The sequence below is a fragment of the Ostrea edulis genome, chromosome 8 (genome assembly GCF_947568905.1).
Source record: "Ostrea edulis chromosome 8, xbOstEdul1.1, whole genome shotgun sequence".
NCBI lineage: Eukaryota > Metazoa > Mollusca > Bivalvia > Ostreida > Ostreidae > Ostrea > Ostrea edulis.
In genome coordinates, this window is record NC_079171.1 from 64161664 (window position 1) to 64179931 (window position 18268).

General features: G+C 34.6%; 1 protein-coding gene across 6 annotated transcripts in view; it reads right to left on the reverse strand.

Moving 5' to 3' along the window:
* Positions 1-18268, reverse strand: part of LOC125660925 (sodium-dependent glucose transporter 1A-like) — a 210509-nt gene that overhangs the window by 191140 nt on the left and 1101 nt on the right. For 2 of the 6 annotated variants that reach the window (XM_056146647.1, XM_056146646.1), the window contains exons 2-5: positions 12675-12835; positions 10209-10493; positions 7267-7558; positions 973-3673 (exon numbers count right to left, since the gene is read on the reverse strand). In XM_056146647.1, the coding sequence (XP_056002622.1) occupies positions 2580-3673; positions 7267-7558; positions 10209-10493 (1671 nt within the window). In that variant the 5' untranslated portion in view covers positions 12675-12835 and the 3' untranslated portion in view covers positions 973-2579. Of the gene's footprint in view, positions 1-972; positions 3674-7266; positions 7559-10208; positions 10494-11602; positions 12836-18268 lie in introns of those variants that run through there. The other 4 variants (XM_056146649.1, XM_056146650.1, XM_056146651.1 and 1 more) reach the window with 4 other exon arrangements.

Below are 18268 nucleotides of genomic sequence, written 5' to 3' on the forward strand. Positions count from 1 at the left end.
ATAGTGCTTAATATAGTGATGATAGAAATATAGTGCTTAATATAGTGGTGATGGAAATATAGTGCTTATTATAGTGGTGATGGAAATATAGTGCTTAATATAGTGGTGATAGAAATATAGTGCTTAATATAGTGGTGATAGAAATATAGTGCTTAATATAGTGGTGATAGAAATATAGTGCTTAATATAGTGGACATAGAAATATAGTGCTTAATATAGTGATGATGGAAATATAGTGCTTAATATAGTGATGATAGAAATATAGTGCTTAATATAGTGATGATAGAAATATAGTGCTTAATATAGTGGACATAGAAATATAGTGCTTAATATAGTGATGATAGGAATATAGTGCTTAATATAGTGATGATGGAAATATAGTGCTTAATATAGTGATGATGTAAATATAGTGCTTAATATAGTGATGATGGAAATATAGTGCTTAATATAGTGATGATAGAAATATAGTGCTTAATATAGTGGTGATAGAAATATAGTGCTTAATATAGTGGACATAGAAATATAGTGCTTAATATAGTGATGATGGAAATATAGTGCTTAATATAGTGATGATAGAAATATAGTGCTTAATATATTGGTGATAGAAATATAGTGAGTAAAAATGAAGTGCTTAATATAGTGGTGATAGAAATATAGTGACTAAAATTTATAGTAGAATTTGTAACACGCACTTTTGTTCACTGAGAAACGTATATATGTATATAGTTTTCAATAATACAACCTGCTATGTCAACAGTATGACATCCTGGATGAGTTTGATAGCAAAGCACAGGCTATGGGGTATAATATGTCCTGTATAATACACATTGTATAACCTGTTTCGTTACACCGAGTAACGTAATAGCCCATTAACAAATTATCAATTCTAATATTTTCATTTCACACCGTCATAGAGACTCTAATATGACGTAATGCTACCAAAAAAAAAAAAAAACAACACAAAAAAATACATCAGTTTAAAAATAGAATTTATGTCATGGTAATTACAGACATCTGCACATTTACAGCACAATACCGGCAAGGATTTATGTTATGGTAATTATTTAAACAAATAACAACTAGTATGTACTGTAAACTATAATCCAAAAACAACTAGTATGTACGGTAAACTAATCCAAAAACAACTAGTACGTACTGTAAACTAATCCAAAAACAACTAGTATGTACTGTAAACTAATCCACAAACAACTAGTATGTACTGTAAACTATAATCCAAAATCAACTAGTATGTACTGTAAACTATAATCCAAAAACAACTAGTATGTACTGTAAACTAATCCAAAAACAACTAGTATGTACTGTAAACTAATCCAAAAACAACTAGTATGTACTGTAAACTAATCCAAAAACAACTAGTATGTACTGTAAACTATAATCCAAAATCAACTAGTATGTACTGTAAACTATAATCCAAAAACAACTAGTATGTACTGTAAACTATCCAAAAACAACTAGTATGTACTGTAAACTAATCCAAAAACAACTAGTATGTACTGTAAACTAATCCAAAAACAACTAGTATGTACTGTAAACTATAATCCAAAATCAACTAGTATGTACTGTAAACTATAATCCAAAAACAACTAGTATGTACTGTAAACTATCCAAAAACAACTAGTATGTACTGTAAACTATAATCCAAAAACAACTAGTATGTACTGTAAACTATCCAAAAACAACTAGTATGTACTGTAAACTAATCCAAAAACAACTAGTATGTACTGTAAACTAATCCAAAAACAACTAGTATGTACTGTAAACTAATCCAAAAACAACTAGTATGTACTGTAAACTATAATCCAAAATCAACTAGTATGTACTGTAAACTATAATCCAAAAACAACTAGTATGTACTGTAAACTATCCAAAAACAACTAGTATGTACTGTAAACTATAATCCAAAAACAACTAGTATGTACTGTAAACTATCCAAAAACAACTAGTATGTACTGTAAACTAATCCAAAAACAACTAGTATGTACTGTAAACTATCCAAAAACAACTAGTATGTACTGTAAACTAATCCAAAAACAACTAGTATGTACTGTAAACTAATCCACAAACAACTAGTATGTACTGTAAACTTATCCAAAAAACAACTAGTATGTACTGTAAACTAATCCAAAAACAACTAGTATGTACTGTAAACTAATTAAAAAACAACTAGTATGTACTGTAAACTAATTCAAAAACAACTAGTATGTACTGTAAACTATAATCCAAAAACAACTAGTATGTACTGTAAACTAATTCAAAAACAACTAGTATGTACTGTAAACCAATCCAAAAACAACTAGTATGTACTGTAAACTAATCAACAAACAACTAGTATGTACTGTAAACTAATCCAAAAACAACTAGTATGTACTGTAAACTATCCAAAAACAACTAGTATGTACTGTAAAGTAATTTAAAAACAACTAGTATGTACTGTAAACTAATTCAAAAACAACTAGTATGTACTGTAAACTAACCTAAACACCACTAGTATGTACTGCAAACTAATGCAATTAGTCTGTACTGTAAACTGACCGTATATAATTAACACAACAATCCTGCTATTGGCCGTTTCTAGAACCAGGCTTTTCCCCTTTGTGTTTCTCCGTATCATCGTTGGAGACAGTGAGTTCAATATCAGCTGTGATTGATTCTAGTGACGAAATCTTTCGAGATATGTACAAACCCACGAAATACAACACAAATAATGCGACTGTTTCGCCAAACAATAGATAACTAAACCACATCGGGGAAAACGTCTCCATTAGGACGGCAAGAAGTGGAGGATTTATCATAAAACCAACAGATGCAGCCACGAGAAAGATAGATGCTATCTTCCCTGTCACTTGCAGAAATGTCTGTTCCGTCCACATAAACACGGTGGGGAAAATCACAGACATGGAGAATCCTGTTGTCAATGTAAATATCCATACGCCTATTATGACGTCATGGAAAGACACAATCAAAAAGCCTAGCAGTGATATTAGCATCATAACATTGAACGTGAAGATCATTTTTCGAGGACGAAAAAATCCTACGAGAAAGATTCCTAAAAATCGCCCGGTGGCGAATGAGGCCCAGTGGCCGGAAGTGATGTAGCTGCCTTGTGAATTTGTCCAGTGTAATTCTGACATCACAAACGTAGTTAAGAAACCCGCGAAAGAGTTTTCCACAGCAACGTAGACTGCTATGTAAATAACCATGTTTATAAATCCCAGAATTCTTAAACGCCTTTGTGCTTTTCTTCGATTCGCGACTTCTTCTTTTACCTTTCCTCTTTCGAGAGTTTTCTGAAATGACATACAACAAAAGACCAGAAAAGGAAGTGATGTAAGAATGCAAAGTCCCGTAGTCATGGTGTATGGAATGTAAACCATTGATGTTTCGTCACCTGAAGACGTTTGATTTAAACTTAGATTAGTTCGATTTTTCATGTCCCAAGTTATATCAACATTAGAGTAACTTTGATTTGTGAAATTAGAAAAATCAGTGGATCTATTCATCATGGTACTCTCTACGCTATCATCACGTGACTTCAAATACGGTGCAGTTGCTAAGGGAGATAAAATCCCACCAAGAGCAAATGAAAAATGTAGAGCACTGAAGAAGGCGTCACCCTCGCTTCCCCACACCACTACCATCCCCGCATTTCCACCTGTATAAAATACAAAACAGTTATGTACCATTCCTGCAATTGCACTTGTATGAAAATACAAAACAGGTATGTATTATTCCTGCATTTCCATCTGTATATGAAAGTTGAAGATAACGAACAGTGATCAATCTACTAACTCCTATAAACAATACAAAATAGAAAGTTGTGCAAACACGGACCCCTGATATACCAGAGGTAGGATCAGGTGCCTAGGAGGAGTAAGCATCCCTTGTTGACCGGTCACACCCGCCATGAGCCCTATATCCTGATCAGGTAAACGGAGTTATCCGCAGTCAAAATCAGTGTGCCACAAACGGCTAACAATCGGTATGAAACACGTCAGACAGGTTGTAAAAGTATTGATATAAATACAAAACAGATATGTACCATACGCGCATTTCCATCTGTGTATAAAAACACTAATGACGAAATTGAGGACATCTACTACATATACTGTTCTATTTCTCACAACAAAACGTCAGCTACACAGCGCATGACTAATGTATTTGAAGCGATATATCAGGAAATCCAACAAAAGAAACGAAAGTGTGTGGTCAAAATAATGTAAGTTCGAGATTCTGATCTCATATAAAAATCCTTTCATCTCCTTTAGTCCTTATGAGGATATAAAGTGTGGTGATTTAATGTGTAATTATTGTAGGGGAAATATCTATCATTAAATGTGGGGGCGAACACGGATCATTGGACACAACGGATGCAGGATTAGGTGTCTAGGAAGAAAAATCCCCTGTTGACCAGTCACACCCGCTGCAAGCCCTATATCCTGATCAGGTAAATGGAGTAATCTGTTGTCAAAAACATTATGTAAAGAGTGGCATAACAATTGTTATAAACTCGCCAGAAAGCATCCAACCTAAGGACAGGAAGATCATTATAACGACCATACAATTTGCGAAATGCTGACTTCCAACAAGACTTTTGATACCCCCATGACCCCTGTAACATCAACTTATATGTTAAGTGGGTCCGTGTTTTTGCGTCTCGTAGAATTTTTTTCTCTCAAATTAAGACGTCACCAGTTGTAGATGATATACCACACAATACTTCTCATTACCAACTCGTTAGAGTTATCACGCTTTGATGACTCTTGTGCGTCAGTGGTAAGAAAATGCACAAGTCTCGCGAGCAAGTGCGAGATTACTGGGACATAAACGAAATAAGCGAGACTATAAACGAAACGGTCACAGCACCCCCCCCCCCCCCCACACACACACCCCTTTAAGAGTTAAAATACATGGTGTATTTTTAAATAAAATAACCATTGGTCAAACTGCATTTTTCAAATATATATTCTAACACAATCTTATTAAAAATGTTACATGTTTTTAAACTCCACCACACCTATTTTAAAAATTCCAAACATCTCTGTCCTAAATCCATCAATATTTTGTAATTTTCAAAATAGCTTAAATGCAGTTTGTAAACGCATTAGTTGTATTAATTAGTGTGATAAACGTCTTTAAAAATGTAGTTTGGCATATATATAACTTGTTCTAAAATATGGAAATTGAGGGGGGGGGGGGGGGGGGGGTTCGTGTACGATTACCAAGTCCATGTCATATGAACCTCTCCTAATTGTATGATAAAATAGAATGTCTTCATAGTCTGACAGAATAACTTTAAAAACATATTACTCACATTAAAAGTTTTGTGTTGGATGTGCATATAGGTTTTTCTCTTCACAGTTCTTCTTGCGATTGATGCTTTATATCGGTCAGATTTGGCAGATTTAGTACCTGCACTCCCTCACATAGTTTAATAAGTTCATCTGTTTTCTTGTAAGAATAATCAATTCCTGAATTTGACTTTAGAATTTTAATCAATGTTGTGGTTTAAGTCGGTTATATATAATATGTATCTGATACCATAATTTATATTATGTATGCCTAAGTAATGTTTACGTATGTTGTCCCGGTAGCACGACTTTACGCGCCTTTAATTTGAAGAGTTCCACTAATGGAAATGATAAGTATTAGACACATGTTTAGCGCTTACGACTGTCGCAGTTGTAGGTGATATACCACACAATTAGACACATGTTTAGCGCTTACGACTGTAGCAGTGAGGATCATTAACGTGTCAACAACTGTCACGACACTTGACTCCATTCTTAAAATATGTAGGTGAGTAGTTTGCCTTGATGTAAACATTCATCATACGTAGATCATGGTTTCAGATGTTGAATCAGTTGAGAGACATAAACACCATATACAAGTTATGGTTGAACATTGCTACATAAATATGGAAAGTTGACGATGAAGAAGCTCAAGTCATCTCGTTTATCATAAAGTCTAGTAGTCAGTTTTCCTTTACATTAACATTCAATAAGATATCCTAACACAGCAGGTTTAGCATGTAAAATTAACATAAAATGTACATTGCAATAAAACGAAAGGGTGGGTCCCTTGTACCCTGTTATTACATCCTTTCTTATTACCTACTTACACATATCTAGTGCGTCTACAATTCTTACTAACTACTTACACGTATCTAGTGTGTCTACAATTCTTACTAACTACTTACACGTATCTAGTGCGTCTACAATTCTTACTAACTACTTACACATATCTAGTGTACCTACAATTCTTACTAACTACTTACACGTATCTAGTGCGTCTACAATTCTTACTAACTACTTACACGTATCTAGTGTGTCTACAATTCTTACTAACTACTTACACGTATCTAGTGCGTCTACAATTCTTACTAACTACTTACAAATATCTAGTGTGTCTACAATTCTTACTAACTACTTACACATATCTAGTGCGTCTACAATTCTTACTGACTACTTACACATATCTAGTGCGTCTACAATTCTTACTAACTACTTACACGTATCTAGTGTGTCTACAATTCTTACTAACTACTTACACGTATCTAGTGCGTCTACAATTCTTACTAACTACTTACACATATCTTGTGTGTCTACAATTCTTACTAACTACTTACAAATATCTAGTGTGTCTACAATTCTTACTAACTACTTACACGTATCTAGTGCGTCTACAATTCTTACTAACTACTTACACATATCTAGTGCGTCTACAATTCTTACTAACTACTTAAATATCTAGTGTACCTACAATTCTTACTAACTACTTACACATATCTAGTGCGTCTACAATTCTTACTGACTACTTACACATATCTAGTGCGTCTACAATTCTTACTAACTACTTACACGTATCTAGTGTGTCTACAATTCTTACTAACTACTTACACGTATCTAGTGCGTCTACAATTCTTACTGACTACTTACACATATCTAGTGCGTCTACAATTCTTACTGACTACTTACACATATCTAGTGTGTCTACAATTCTTACTAACTACTTAAATATCTAGTGTACCTACAATTCTTACTAACTACTTACACATATCTAGTGTGTCTACAATTCTTACTAACTACTTACAAATATCTAGTGTGTCTACAATTCTTACTAACTACTTACACATATCTAGTGTACCTACAATTCTTACTAACTACTTACACGTATCTAGTGTGTCTACAATTCTTACTAACTACTTACACATATCTAGTGTGCCTACAATTCTTACTAACTACTTACACGTATCTAGTGCGCCTCCAAAAGCTCCTTTGATGACATGAATAATAACCATAACCTCGTATTTTCCGCACCATGGAACGATGGCCGTGACGACGCCGTACCCGAATGTGGCGAGAAACATCAGTAGGTCCCTGTTCAGTGTTCGTTTATCAAACAGGTAACCCATGACAATAGAGCCTAGGAGATAACCCACAGTAACCATTGTAAAGAACAGGGAGCCTTTTTCTAGTGTTGTGTGCGCAATCTCCCTAAGTTCTGGAAATGTGGGGCCAAGCTGACCCTCAACCCAGCCCTACAAATAGAAAAAGAGCGTTTACAATCTACATTGAAATATGTTTACTGATAATCTCAATTTTATAGATATATATTTTAACAAAGAAAGAGTGTCTACAATCTACATTGATATATATTTACTGGTACTCTCAATTTTATCGATATATATATTAAACAAAGAAAGCTGTTCAGAGATTAATGATCAAATTTTGATGCAAATACACGACAAACATACAATTCCTTTGACGGCGATAGTAAAAAACGTATCTTTTAATGGGGAGACGTGAGTATTTGTTCTAATTTGATTATTTCATGATAGCGAATTCCGGATTGCTACAAGAGGCGGATCACGGGGTTTTGGATAACTGTTAAATAAAACGGAGGTAGTCTTGTATTGATGCAAGGGGAAGATAACGAACAGTGATCAATCTCATAACTCCTACAAGCAATACAAAATAGAGAGTTGGGCAAACACGGACCCCTGGACACACCAGAGGTGGGACCAGGTGCCTAGGAGGAGTAAGCATCCCCTGTTGACCGGTCACACCCACCGTGAGCCCCATATCCTGATCAGGTAAACGGAGTTATCCGCAGTCAAAATCAGTGTGCCAAGAACGGCTTAACAATCGGTATGAAACACGTCAGACAGCATTTGACCCAATGCGATGTCGTATTGACGAACTAGATCGTTATAACGACCATAGACTTTGCGAAATGTTGACTTCAATCGAGACTGTTGAAATCCCTGTACCATCAACTTGTTTGTCAGTAGCTTACCTCGATTTAAAAACTGACTATACCCAGAACAAGCTCTTGCATATCGAATTAGTTGAGATATATAAACACCATATGCAGGTGATAATGGAATATTGCTACATAAATGTGGGAAGTTGACAATGGAGAAGCTGAAATCATCCCGTTTGTCATACAGTTGAGTTGTCAGTTTGCCGTTAATGTCTACTTTCAATAAAATATCTAAGTATGAAGCAGAAGTGGACGACCCTGTGGTGTCCTTTATTTCGAGTTCACAGGGATATATCAAATCGACATATGAATGAAAGCTATCATTGTTAATAGACAAAACGTCATCGATATATCTAAAAGTCGAATTGAAGGTCACAGCGAGAGATTTTTTCTTCTCACGTAGAAGTTTTTGAATAAATTCTGCTTCATATGAATATAAAAACAGGTCAGCTAACAAAGGAGCACAATTCGTGCCCATGGGAATTCCAACAGACTGTTGGAAGACCTGATCACCAAAGACCACGAAGATATTGTCAATGAGGAACTCTAGCATATTTTTTATTTCAACTTCAAAGTACTTGTGCGTGGAATCAGAGTGGTGTTTAACAAAGTAAGTTTTTGAATGACTGATCACTAGATATGAGTATTTCCGTTTTCCGTTTTTGTTGAAGAAACAACTGTCTATGATGTCAAAAAGTCTAGTCTTTAATTTATCGTGAGGAATGTTAAGTTTCAGTTAAGAATGTTAAGTTAAGTTAAGCTGTTAAGTTTGAAGTTTTTCCTTCACAGCTGTTAACATTTTCGTGAGGAGCAAAGATAGGGGCTTGGTAGAGCACTTACTGGATGTGATGCCAAAGAGCACGTTCTGTGTATAATCAATTGTTTTAAATCAACGTGGGCTACATATAAATAAGTTGATCTTAACGTTTGATATTGAGTGATGTTTGACTTACCAGTGTTAGGAATGACACGATATTATAGTTTGATATTGAGTGACGTTTAAATAAGTAATGTTAGGAATGACACGATATTATAGTTTGATATTGAGTGACGTTTAACTTAATAATGTTAGGAATAACACGATGTTATAGTTTAATATTGAGTGACGTTTAAATAAATAATGTTAGGAATGACACGATATTATAGTTTGATATTGAGTGACGTTTAAATAAATAATGTTAGGAATGACACGATATTATAGTTTTATATTGAGTGACGTTTAAATAAATAATGTTAGGAATGACACGATGTTATAGTTTGATATTGAGTGACGTTAGACTTACTAATGTTAGGAATAACACGATGTTATAGTTTGATATTGAGTGACGTTTAAATAAATAATGTTAGGAATGACACGATATTATAGTTTTATATTGAGTGACATTTAAATAAATAATGTTAGGAATGACACGATGTTATAGTTTGATATTGAGTGACGTTTAACTTAATAATGTTAGGAATGACACGATGTTATAGTTTGATATTGAGTGACGTTAGACTTACTAATGTTAGGAATAACACGATGTTCTAGTTTGATATTGAGTGACGTTTGACTTACTAATGTTAGGATTGATATTGAGTGACGTTTGACTTACTAATGTTAGGAATGACACGATGTTATAGTTTGATATTGAGTGACGTTTGACTTACTAATGTTAGGAATGACACGATGTTATAGTTTGATATTGAGTGACGTTTAACTTAATAATGTTAGGAATGACACGATGTTATAGTTTGATATCGAGTGACGTTTAACTTAATAATGTTAGGAATGACACGATGTTATAGTTTGATATCGAGTGACGTTTGACTTACTAATGTTAGGAATGACACGATGTTATAGTTTGATATCGAGTGACGTTTGACTTACTAATGTTAGGAATGACACGATGTTATAGTTTGATTTTGAGTAACGTTTGACTTACTAATGTTAGGAATGACACGATGTACGCTGTAGTCAATATGTATTTCGTTCTGACGAGTTTGTCGTTCTTCAGGCGGATCCATAGTTTCTCTTCATCTTTTCTGGAGTTCGAGCCTGTAGTCAACTTTGGTGGATCGTTCCTGATTTTCTTCTGTAAAGCATTTCCATCATCACGTTTGCACAATTTCTCGTCAGTGTCTTTTACCAGCATGCTGTCTGTTTCTGTGTCGTCATCATGCTCAGCGATATCGCCGTTTCTCAAGTTCTCTGTTTCTGAACCCTTCATCTGTAATAACAGGATAGTACCCTGAAACATTCTATCATTGGGTCAAATGCTGTCTGACGTGTTTCATGCCGATTGTTAGGCCGTTTTTGGCACATTGATTTTGACTACGGATAATTCCGTTTACCTGATCAGGGTGTAGGGCTCACGGCGGGTGTGACCGGTCGACAGGGGATGCTTACTCCTCCTAGGCATCTGATCCCACCTCTGGTGTGTCCAGGGGTCCGTGTTTGGCCAACTCTCTATTTTGCATTGCTTGTAGGAGTTATGAGATTGATCACTGTTCGTTATCTTCACATTTCATTCTAAGAGCAGCCAGTATCGAGTTTAACGATAGGAGGATAGTCTCCAGTCTCTGTTGTTCTGATTTACTTTTTACATTAGGGGTAAATATGAAATTCAGCTCTTCGGTTGTTGATTAACTACCGATGGAACGAGTTATATCAAAACAAGATGAGACAGAACGATTTATGAAAGGCGAAGATACCGAACAGTGATCAACCTCATAACTCCTATAAGCAATACAAAATAGATAGTAGGGCAAACACGGATCCCTGGACACACCAGATGTGGGATTAGGTGCCTAGGAGGTGTAAACATCTCCTGTCGACCGGTCACACCCGCCGTGAGCCCTATATCCTGATATCGAGAACGTAATGATCTAAGATAAAAAACAAACGGTTTGAGTCAAGAACAAAACAAGATGAGAACGAATAGTTGATAATGAGAACGGAATGACATAAACAAAGATCAAGTGATTTGAGTGAAGATCGAAACAAGATACTGCTGTGTCCTGGAGAATAAAGGACCAAACATATATTAATGACCCCACATATGCCTATATAATTACGAAAATAAGCTTCCTAAATACAAATATTTCATGGCTTTATCCGAAAGTATCACCACTATTCTATAGGCGAAACATCCATAGACAGGATGAATAATCGAATTACTCTCAACATAACAAATGAATTATCAATCCCTTACTGAATTGGTTTGTCTGCTGTATTGATTTTATTTTTCTTGAGATCTTTGCATGAAATTGTAAATTTTTCTGTAATCTTCCCAAGCCTTATTATAAATCGACATAAACAAACTACAGAAACAATTACCTTAGATAAAGACGTGTAAAATAGAGGTCAACATGACGTTCCTCTGAGATAAGGAGGGATTATTGATAACAAGTTACCAATACTCTATAAGACTAACGTCACATCCGGTTAGCAGGTGCGATGTCAAATAGAAGAAAATTTGATGCATTTTATTCTTCATGATAAAAATGTTTAAAAAATATTGCAAACAGTCAAAACTTTTCACATTCAGGGTTAATTATCGCTATCTTTATGACATATCAAAAATGAGATGATATATCAGAGAATGTAAATGGTAGCTGGATTTTAGATATATAATCATTTTTGTGACTAATCACAAAACGCCTTTAAAAATTCTTCCTCGTAACATTGATACAATAAGACAATTATTCACAGATTTTAGATGGTAGTTTGATTATCTAATCATTTTCCTGATACCCCACAAACCCCTTTAAGGTTTCTTTATCGTAGTTTTAAAAGTTTCAAAGATCAGAATATTCCCTGAACATACATTGAAATCAAACCTTTGGTTGAGTAGGCATTTCGAAAAGGAAAAACAATTATGTAATGAAAATTAATCAATAATCTTTACGTAAGTATAAAATCTCAATTAAATTGAGTCCTCAATTTTGTTTTGAATGAACATAAGCATTTAAAAATGAAAACACAATTCTGGAATTAAAATGAAACAATAGTGGGTATCAACTCTCAATTAATATAGTATAGTATCATTCAAATATTCCTTACTGTAAACATACTGTAAATATACTGTAAACACTGTAAACATACTGAAAATATACTGTAAACATAATGTATAGATAATGTAAACATACTGTATATATACTGTGAATATACTGTAAATACACTGTAAACATGCTGTAAATATATTGTAAACATACACTAAATATATTCTAAATAACTTATAAACATGCTGTAAGCATTTTGTAAACATATTCTGAACAGGCTCTAAACGTTTATCAAAGCGTTCTCATAAAACCCCTTAAGTTGCGATGCGCTTCCATACTTCATCCTAGGTGTAGATATGGACGTGACATGAATGTCAATAGTATCTAACTGTTATCTATTTACTTACCGCTAATCAAACACCTGTGTATTTCTGTTGGAGAATACTGATAACCATTTCAACGTAGTTATGAGAGGGGTCACCTTATCACACCATCGGACGCGAATATTGCACAACACTGTGCAAACCGTGCTCCGGATGTTCTAATGGTGTATGGAAGCCTGATTATGCTAAAATTAAATATAACATTTGCATTTTACCTGACAGATTTTTTTATTAAATCAAGCTCAATGTAATCATGATTCGTGCTATTTAGGGAATGTCTTTATACGCCATATCGATGAATATCGCGATAAAGGTCGGGGTTTCTAGTTCGCCAATGTTACGTACCATGTTTGAGTACACAACATTACATACTATGAGAGTTATCTTCCCCTGTTTGAGTACACAACATTACATACTATGAGAGTTATTCCCCTGTGTTTGAGTACACATTACATACTATGAGAGTTATCTCCCCGTGTTTGAGTACATAACATTACATACTATGAGAGTTATCTTCCCCTGTGTTTGAGTACACAACATTACGTACTGTGAGAGTTATCTTCCCGTGTTTGAGTACACAACATTACGTACTATGAGAGTTATCTTCCCGTGTTTGAATACACAACATTACGTACCGTAATTAAGTACACAACATTACATACTATGAGAGTTATCTTCCCGTGTTTGAGTACACAACATTACATACTGTGTTTGAGTACACAACATTACATACTATGAGAGTTATCTTCCCGTGTTTGAGTACACAACATTACATACTATGAGAGTTATCTTCCCGTGTTTGAGTACACAACATTACATACTGTGTTTGAGTACACAACATTACATACTATGAGAGTTATCTTCCCCTGTGTTTGAGTACACAACATTACATACTATGAGCGTTATCTTCCCGTGTTTGAGTACACAACATTACGTACTATGAGAGTTATCTTCCCGTGTTTGAGTACACAACATTACGTACCGTAATTAAGTACACAACATTATATACTATGAGAGTTATCTTCCCCTGTGTTTGAGTACACAACATTACATACTATGAGAGTTATCTTCCCGTGTTTGAGTACACACCATTACATACCGTGTTTGAGTACACAACATTACATACTATGAGAGTTATCTTCCCCTGTGTTTGAGTACACAACATTACGTACTATGAAAGTTATCTTCCCCTGTGTTTGAGTACACAACATTACGTACTATGAGAGTTGTCTTCCCGTGTTTGAGTACACAACATTACATACTATGAGAGTTATCTTCCCCTGTGTTTGAGTACACAACATAACGTACTATGAGAGTTATCCTCCCGTGTTTGAGTACACAACATTACATACTATGAGAGTTGTCTTCCCGTGTTTGAGTACACAACATTACATACTATGAGAGTTATCTTCCCCTGTGTTTGAGTACATAACATTACGTACTATGAGAGTTATCCTCCCGTGTTTGAGTACACAACATTACGTACTATGAGAGTTGTCTTCCCGTGTTTGAGTACACAACATTACATACTATGAGAGTTATCTTCCCGTGTGTGCGTACACAACATTACATACTATGAGAGTTATCTTCCCGTGTTTGAGTACACAACATTACATACTATGAGAGTTATCTCCTCGTGTTTGAGTACACAACATTACATACTTTTAAGAGTTATCCTCCCGTGTTTGAGTACACTCAAAGTTAATTTTTTTCACAATCTCCAACATGAATATTACGTTTAGCACTATACCCCTCCTCCAGGTCTGAATTATTGTATGACAATCTTAAACTTAATCAACTTTCCCTCATACACCTGTACATGCCAGCTTTTGATTGTGACTGATGAACTTTTTATTTCTTTTGGGAGATTTTCTATATACTATGTGGGGAAGTCAGTGTTCCCAATCTGTTAACATCACATGGCGTATCATATGTACGTGTACATTTCAAAAAAAGGGGGGGGGGTGTAGGTCTGGTCTTTCAATAAAGAATCATTGGGCCCGGGGGTTGAATCTCAGTCTGGTCGGTCTCCAGAAAATTAGGAGACCCTGGGGTTGAATCTGGGTCTGTTCTGTCACTAGTGAGATAGGGGACTCGGGGGTTGAATCTCAGTCTGGTCCGTCACTAGTGAGATAGGGGACTCGGGGGTTGAATCTCAGTCTGGTCCGTCACTAGAGAGTTAGGGGACCCTGGGGTTGAATCTCAGTCTGGTCCGTCACTAGAGAGTTAGGGGACCCTGGGGTTGAATCTCAGTCTAGTCCGTCACTAGAGAGTTAGGGGACCCTGGGGTTGAATCTCAGTCTGGTCCGTCACTAGAGAGTTAGGGGACTCGGGGGTTGAATCTCAGTCTGGTCCGTCACTAGAGAGTTAAGGGACCCGGAGGTTGAATCTTGGTTTATTCCGTCAATAGGGAATCAGGGAACCCGGGGTGGAATCTCGATCTTTTCTCTTAATTGTCTGTCACTATTTCTCACTGCCCAAGGGACCGGTGGGTCTTTATTGAGGGTTTGGACCGGTGAATTCCGTATTGCCATTTTTGAAAAACCTTATGCCCTATCTTGTAAAAAACAAAAAAGTTGCTGTCCTAGATCAGATGTGTAAAAAAAAATGTGTGTCCTATCTAATATATAGATATGTAGGTATGTGTGTCGTATCTAATCTATAGATATGTATGTATGTGTGTCCTATGTAATATATAGATATGTATGTATGTGTGTCCTATGTAATATATAGATATGTAGGTATGTGTGTCGTATCTAATCTATAGATATGTATGTATGTGTGTCCTATGTAATATATAGATATGTAAGTATGTGTGTCCTATCTAATATATAGATATGTATGTATGTGTGTCCTATCTAATATATAGATATGTAGGAATGTGTGTCCTATTTAATATATAGATATATGTGTATTTGTGTTCTATCTTATATATGGATATGTAGGTATGTGTGTCCTATGTAATATTTAGATATGTATGTATTCATATAGATATGTAGGTATGTGTGTCCTATCTAATATATAGATATGTATGTATGTGTGTCCTATCTAATAGATAGAGATTTATGTATGTGTGTCCTATGTAATATATAGATATGTAAGTATGTGTGTCCTATGTAATATATAGATATGTATGTAAGTGTGTCCTATGTAATATATAGATATGTAGGAATGTGTGTCCTATGTAATATATAGATATATGTGTATGTGTGTCCTATCTAATGTATAGATATGTATGTATGTGTGTCCTATCTAATATATAGATATGTATGTAAGTGTGTCCTATGTAATATATAGATATGTATGTATGTGTGTCCTATCTAATATATAGATATGTATGTATGTGTGTGTTCTATCTAATATATAGATATGTATGTATGTGTGTTCTATCTAATATATAGATATGTAAGTATGTGTGTTCTATCTAATATATAGATATGTATGTATGTGTGTCCTATCTAATATATAGATATGTATGTATGTGTGTGTCCTATCTAATATATAGATATGTATGTATGTGTGTCCTATCTAATATATAGATATGTATGTATGTGTGTGTTCTATCTAATATATAGATATGTATGTATGTGTGTTCTATCTAATATATAGATATGTATGTATGTGTGTGTCCTATCTAATATATAGATATGTATGTATGTGTGTCCTATGTAATATATAGATATGTATGTATGTGTGTGTTCTATCTAATATATAGATATGTATGTATGTGTGTTCTATCTAATATATAGATATGTATGTATGTGTGTTCTATCTAATATATAGATATGTAAGTATGTGTGTCCTATCTAATATATAGATATGTATGTATGTGTGTGTCCTATATAATATATAGATATGTAGGTATGTGTGTCCTATCTAATATATAGATATGTATGTATGTGTGTCCTATGTAATATATAGATATGTATGTATGTGTGTGTTCTATCTAATATATAGATATGTAGGTATGTGTGTCCTATCTAATATATAGATATGTATGTAAGTGTGTCCTATGTAATATATAGATATGTATGTATGTGTGTGTTCTATCTAATAGATAGAGATTTATGTATGTGTGTCCTATATAATATATAGATATGTAGGTATGTGTGTCCTATGTAATATATAGATATGTATGTATGTGTGTGTTCTATCTAATAGATAGAGATTTATGTATGTGTGTCCTATATAATATATAGATATGTATGTATGTGTGTCCTATATAATATATAGATATGTATGTATGTGTGTCCTATGTAATATATAGATATGTATGTATGTGTGTCCTATGTAATATATAGATATGTATGTATGTGTGTCCTATCTAATATATAGATATGTATGTATGTGTGTCCTATCTAATATATAGATATGTAGGTATGTGTGTCCTATCTAATATACAGATATGTAGGTATGTAACCTGTTTATTATTGCACTACAATGTGCATACATTTTTACAAACTGTTACACCCAATGGTTGTTTCGTGTATATGACGTCACATCGCTACATATCGTGTCATTACACATTCAAGGTCTGTAACCATGGTAATGATGTAAAATTGTTGTTACACATCATGTCATTATAAAATCTTCCGATATATCGGCATGTATAATTTTGATCCCCTATTGTGGCCCCAACATACCCCAGGGGTCATGAGTTTAACCAACTTTTAATCACCACTATGTCAGAAAACTTTCATGTAAATTTCAGCTTTTCTGTTCCTGTGGTTCTTGTTCAGAAGATTTTTAAATGACCCCACCCGACTTTCGTATTTTTGTGATTATAGGCCTTTCCGAAAACGTGAGTTATCTCTCTTTGTATTCTTACATTTAGTGTGAATATGACAACTTCCGGGTAGTAACACACTCAGACTGCGCATATATTATAAGAGTTATATTAGTATGGGTGTTGTTCAAAATCGTAAACAGTTGAAATCATTTGTACGAGAGAGTAAGAAAATGTTAATGGAAACAAAAACGAATTTCTTGATCGAGTCGGCTGTGATTTTTCGGGGTGGGGGTGGGGGTGGTTAAAATCACGCAGACATTCATTTGTTTACAAATGTCTCCAATAACGACTGACATAATTATTTTGTATGAAATCAGAACAGAACTTCTGATTCTCAAGAGATGATGGCATCTCATCAACTCAAAGCTCGGGTTTTTACGAGGATCGACACGTGCAAAGATCTTGCATAACATGCCCCCCCCCTTTTCCAAAAAAAACCAAAAATCAATTAAATTAGGAAATCAACGCTCTCATTGTTTTATCAGGGCTAAAATTATTCCACCACTACCAATCGATTCTTTCAAAAATAAACCAATTGCAATGTTTGGGTAACTTTCTCCAAAATACCTGGACATGTTCATTCTGTGTGCAAATCATTTGTACACTGCAGCATGAGGCTGGAGTTGTTTTAAAATATCAACTGATATGTTTAAAATGCAGAAAAATAGGTAATTAAATATTTTTTTAAAAATTAATTTTATTCAATATTGCTCGATTGATATAAATTATTTTTCATAGACCTGTGTGATCCCGAGGGGGGGGGGGGGTGAGGTGGGGGGGGGGGGGGGTGTTGCCATATTCTCAAATGTACTCTTTGGGGGAAGGTAAG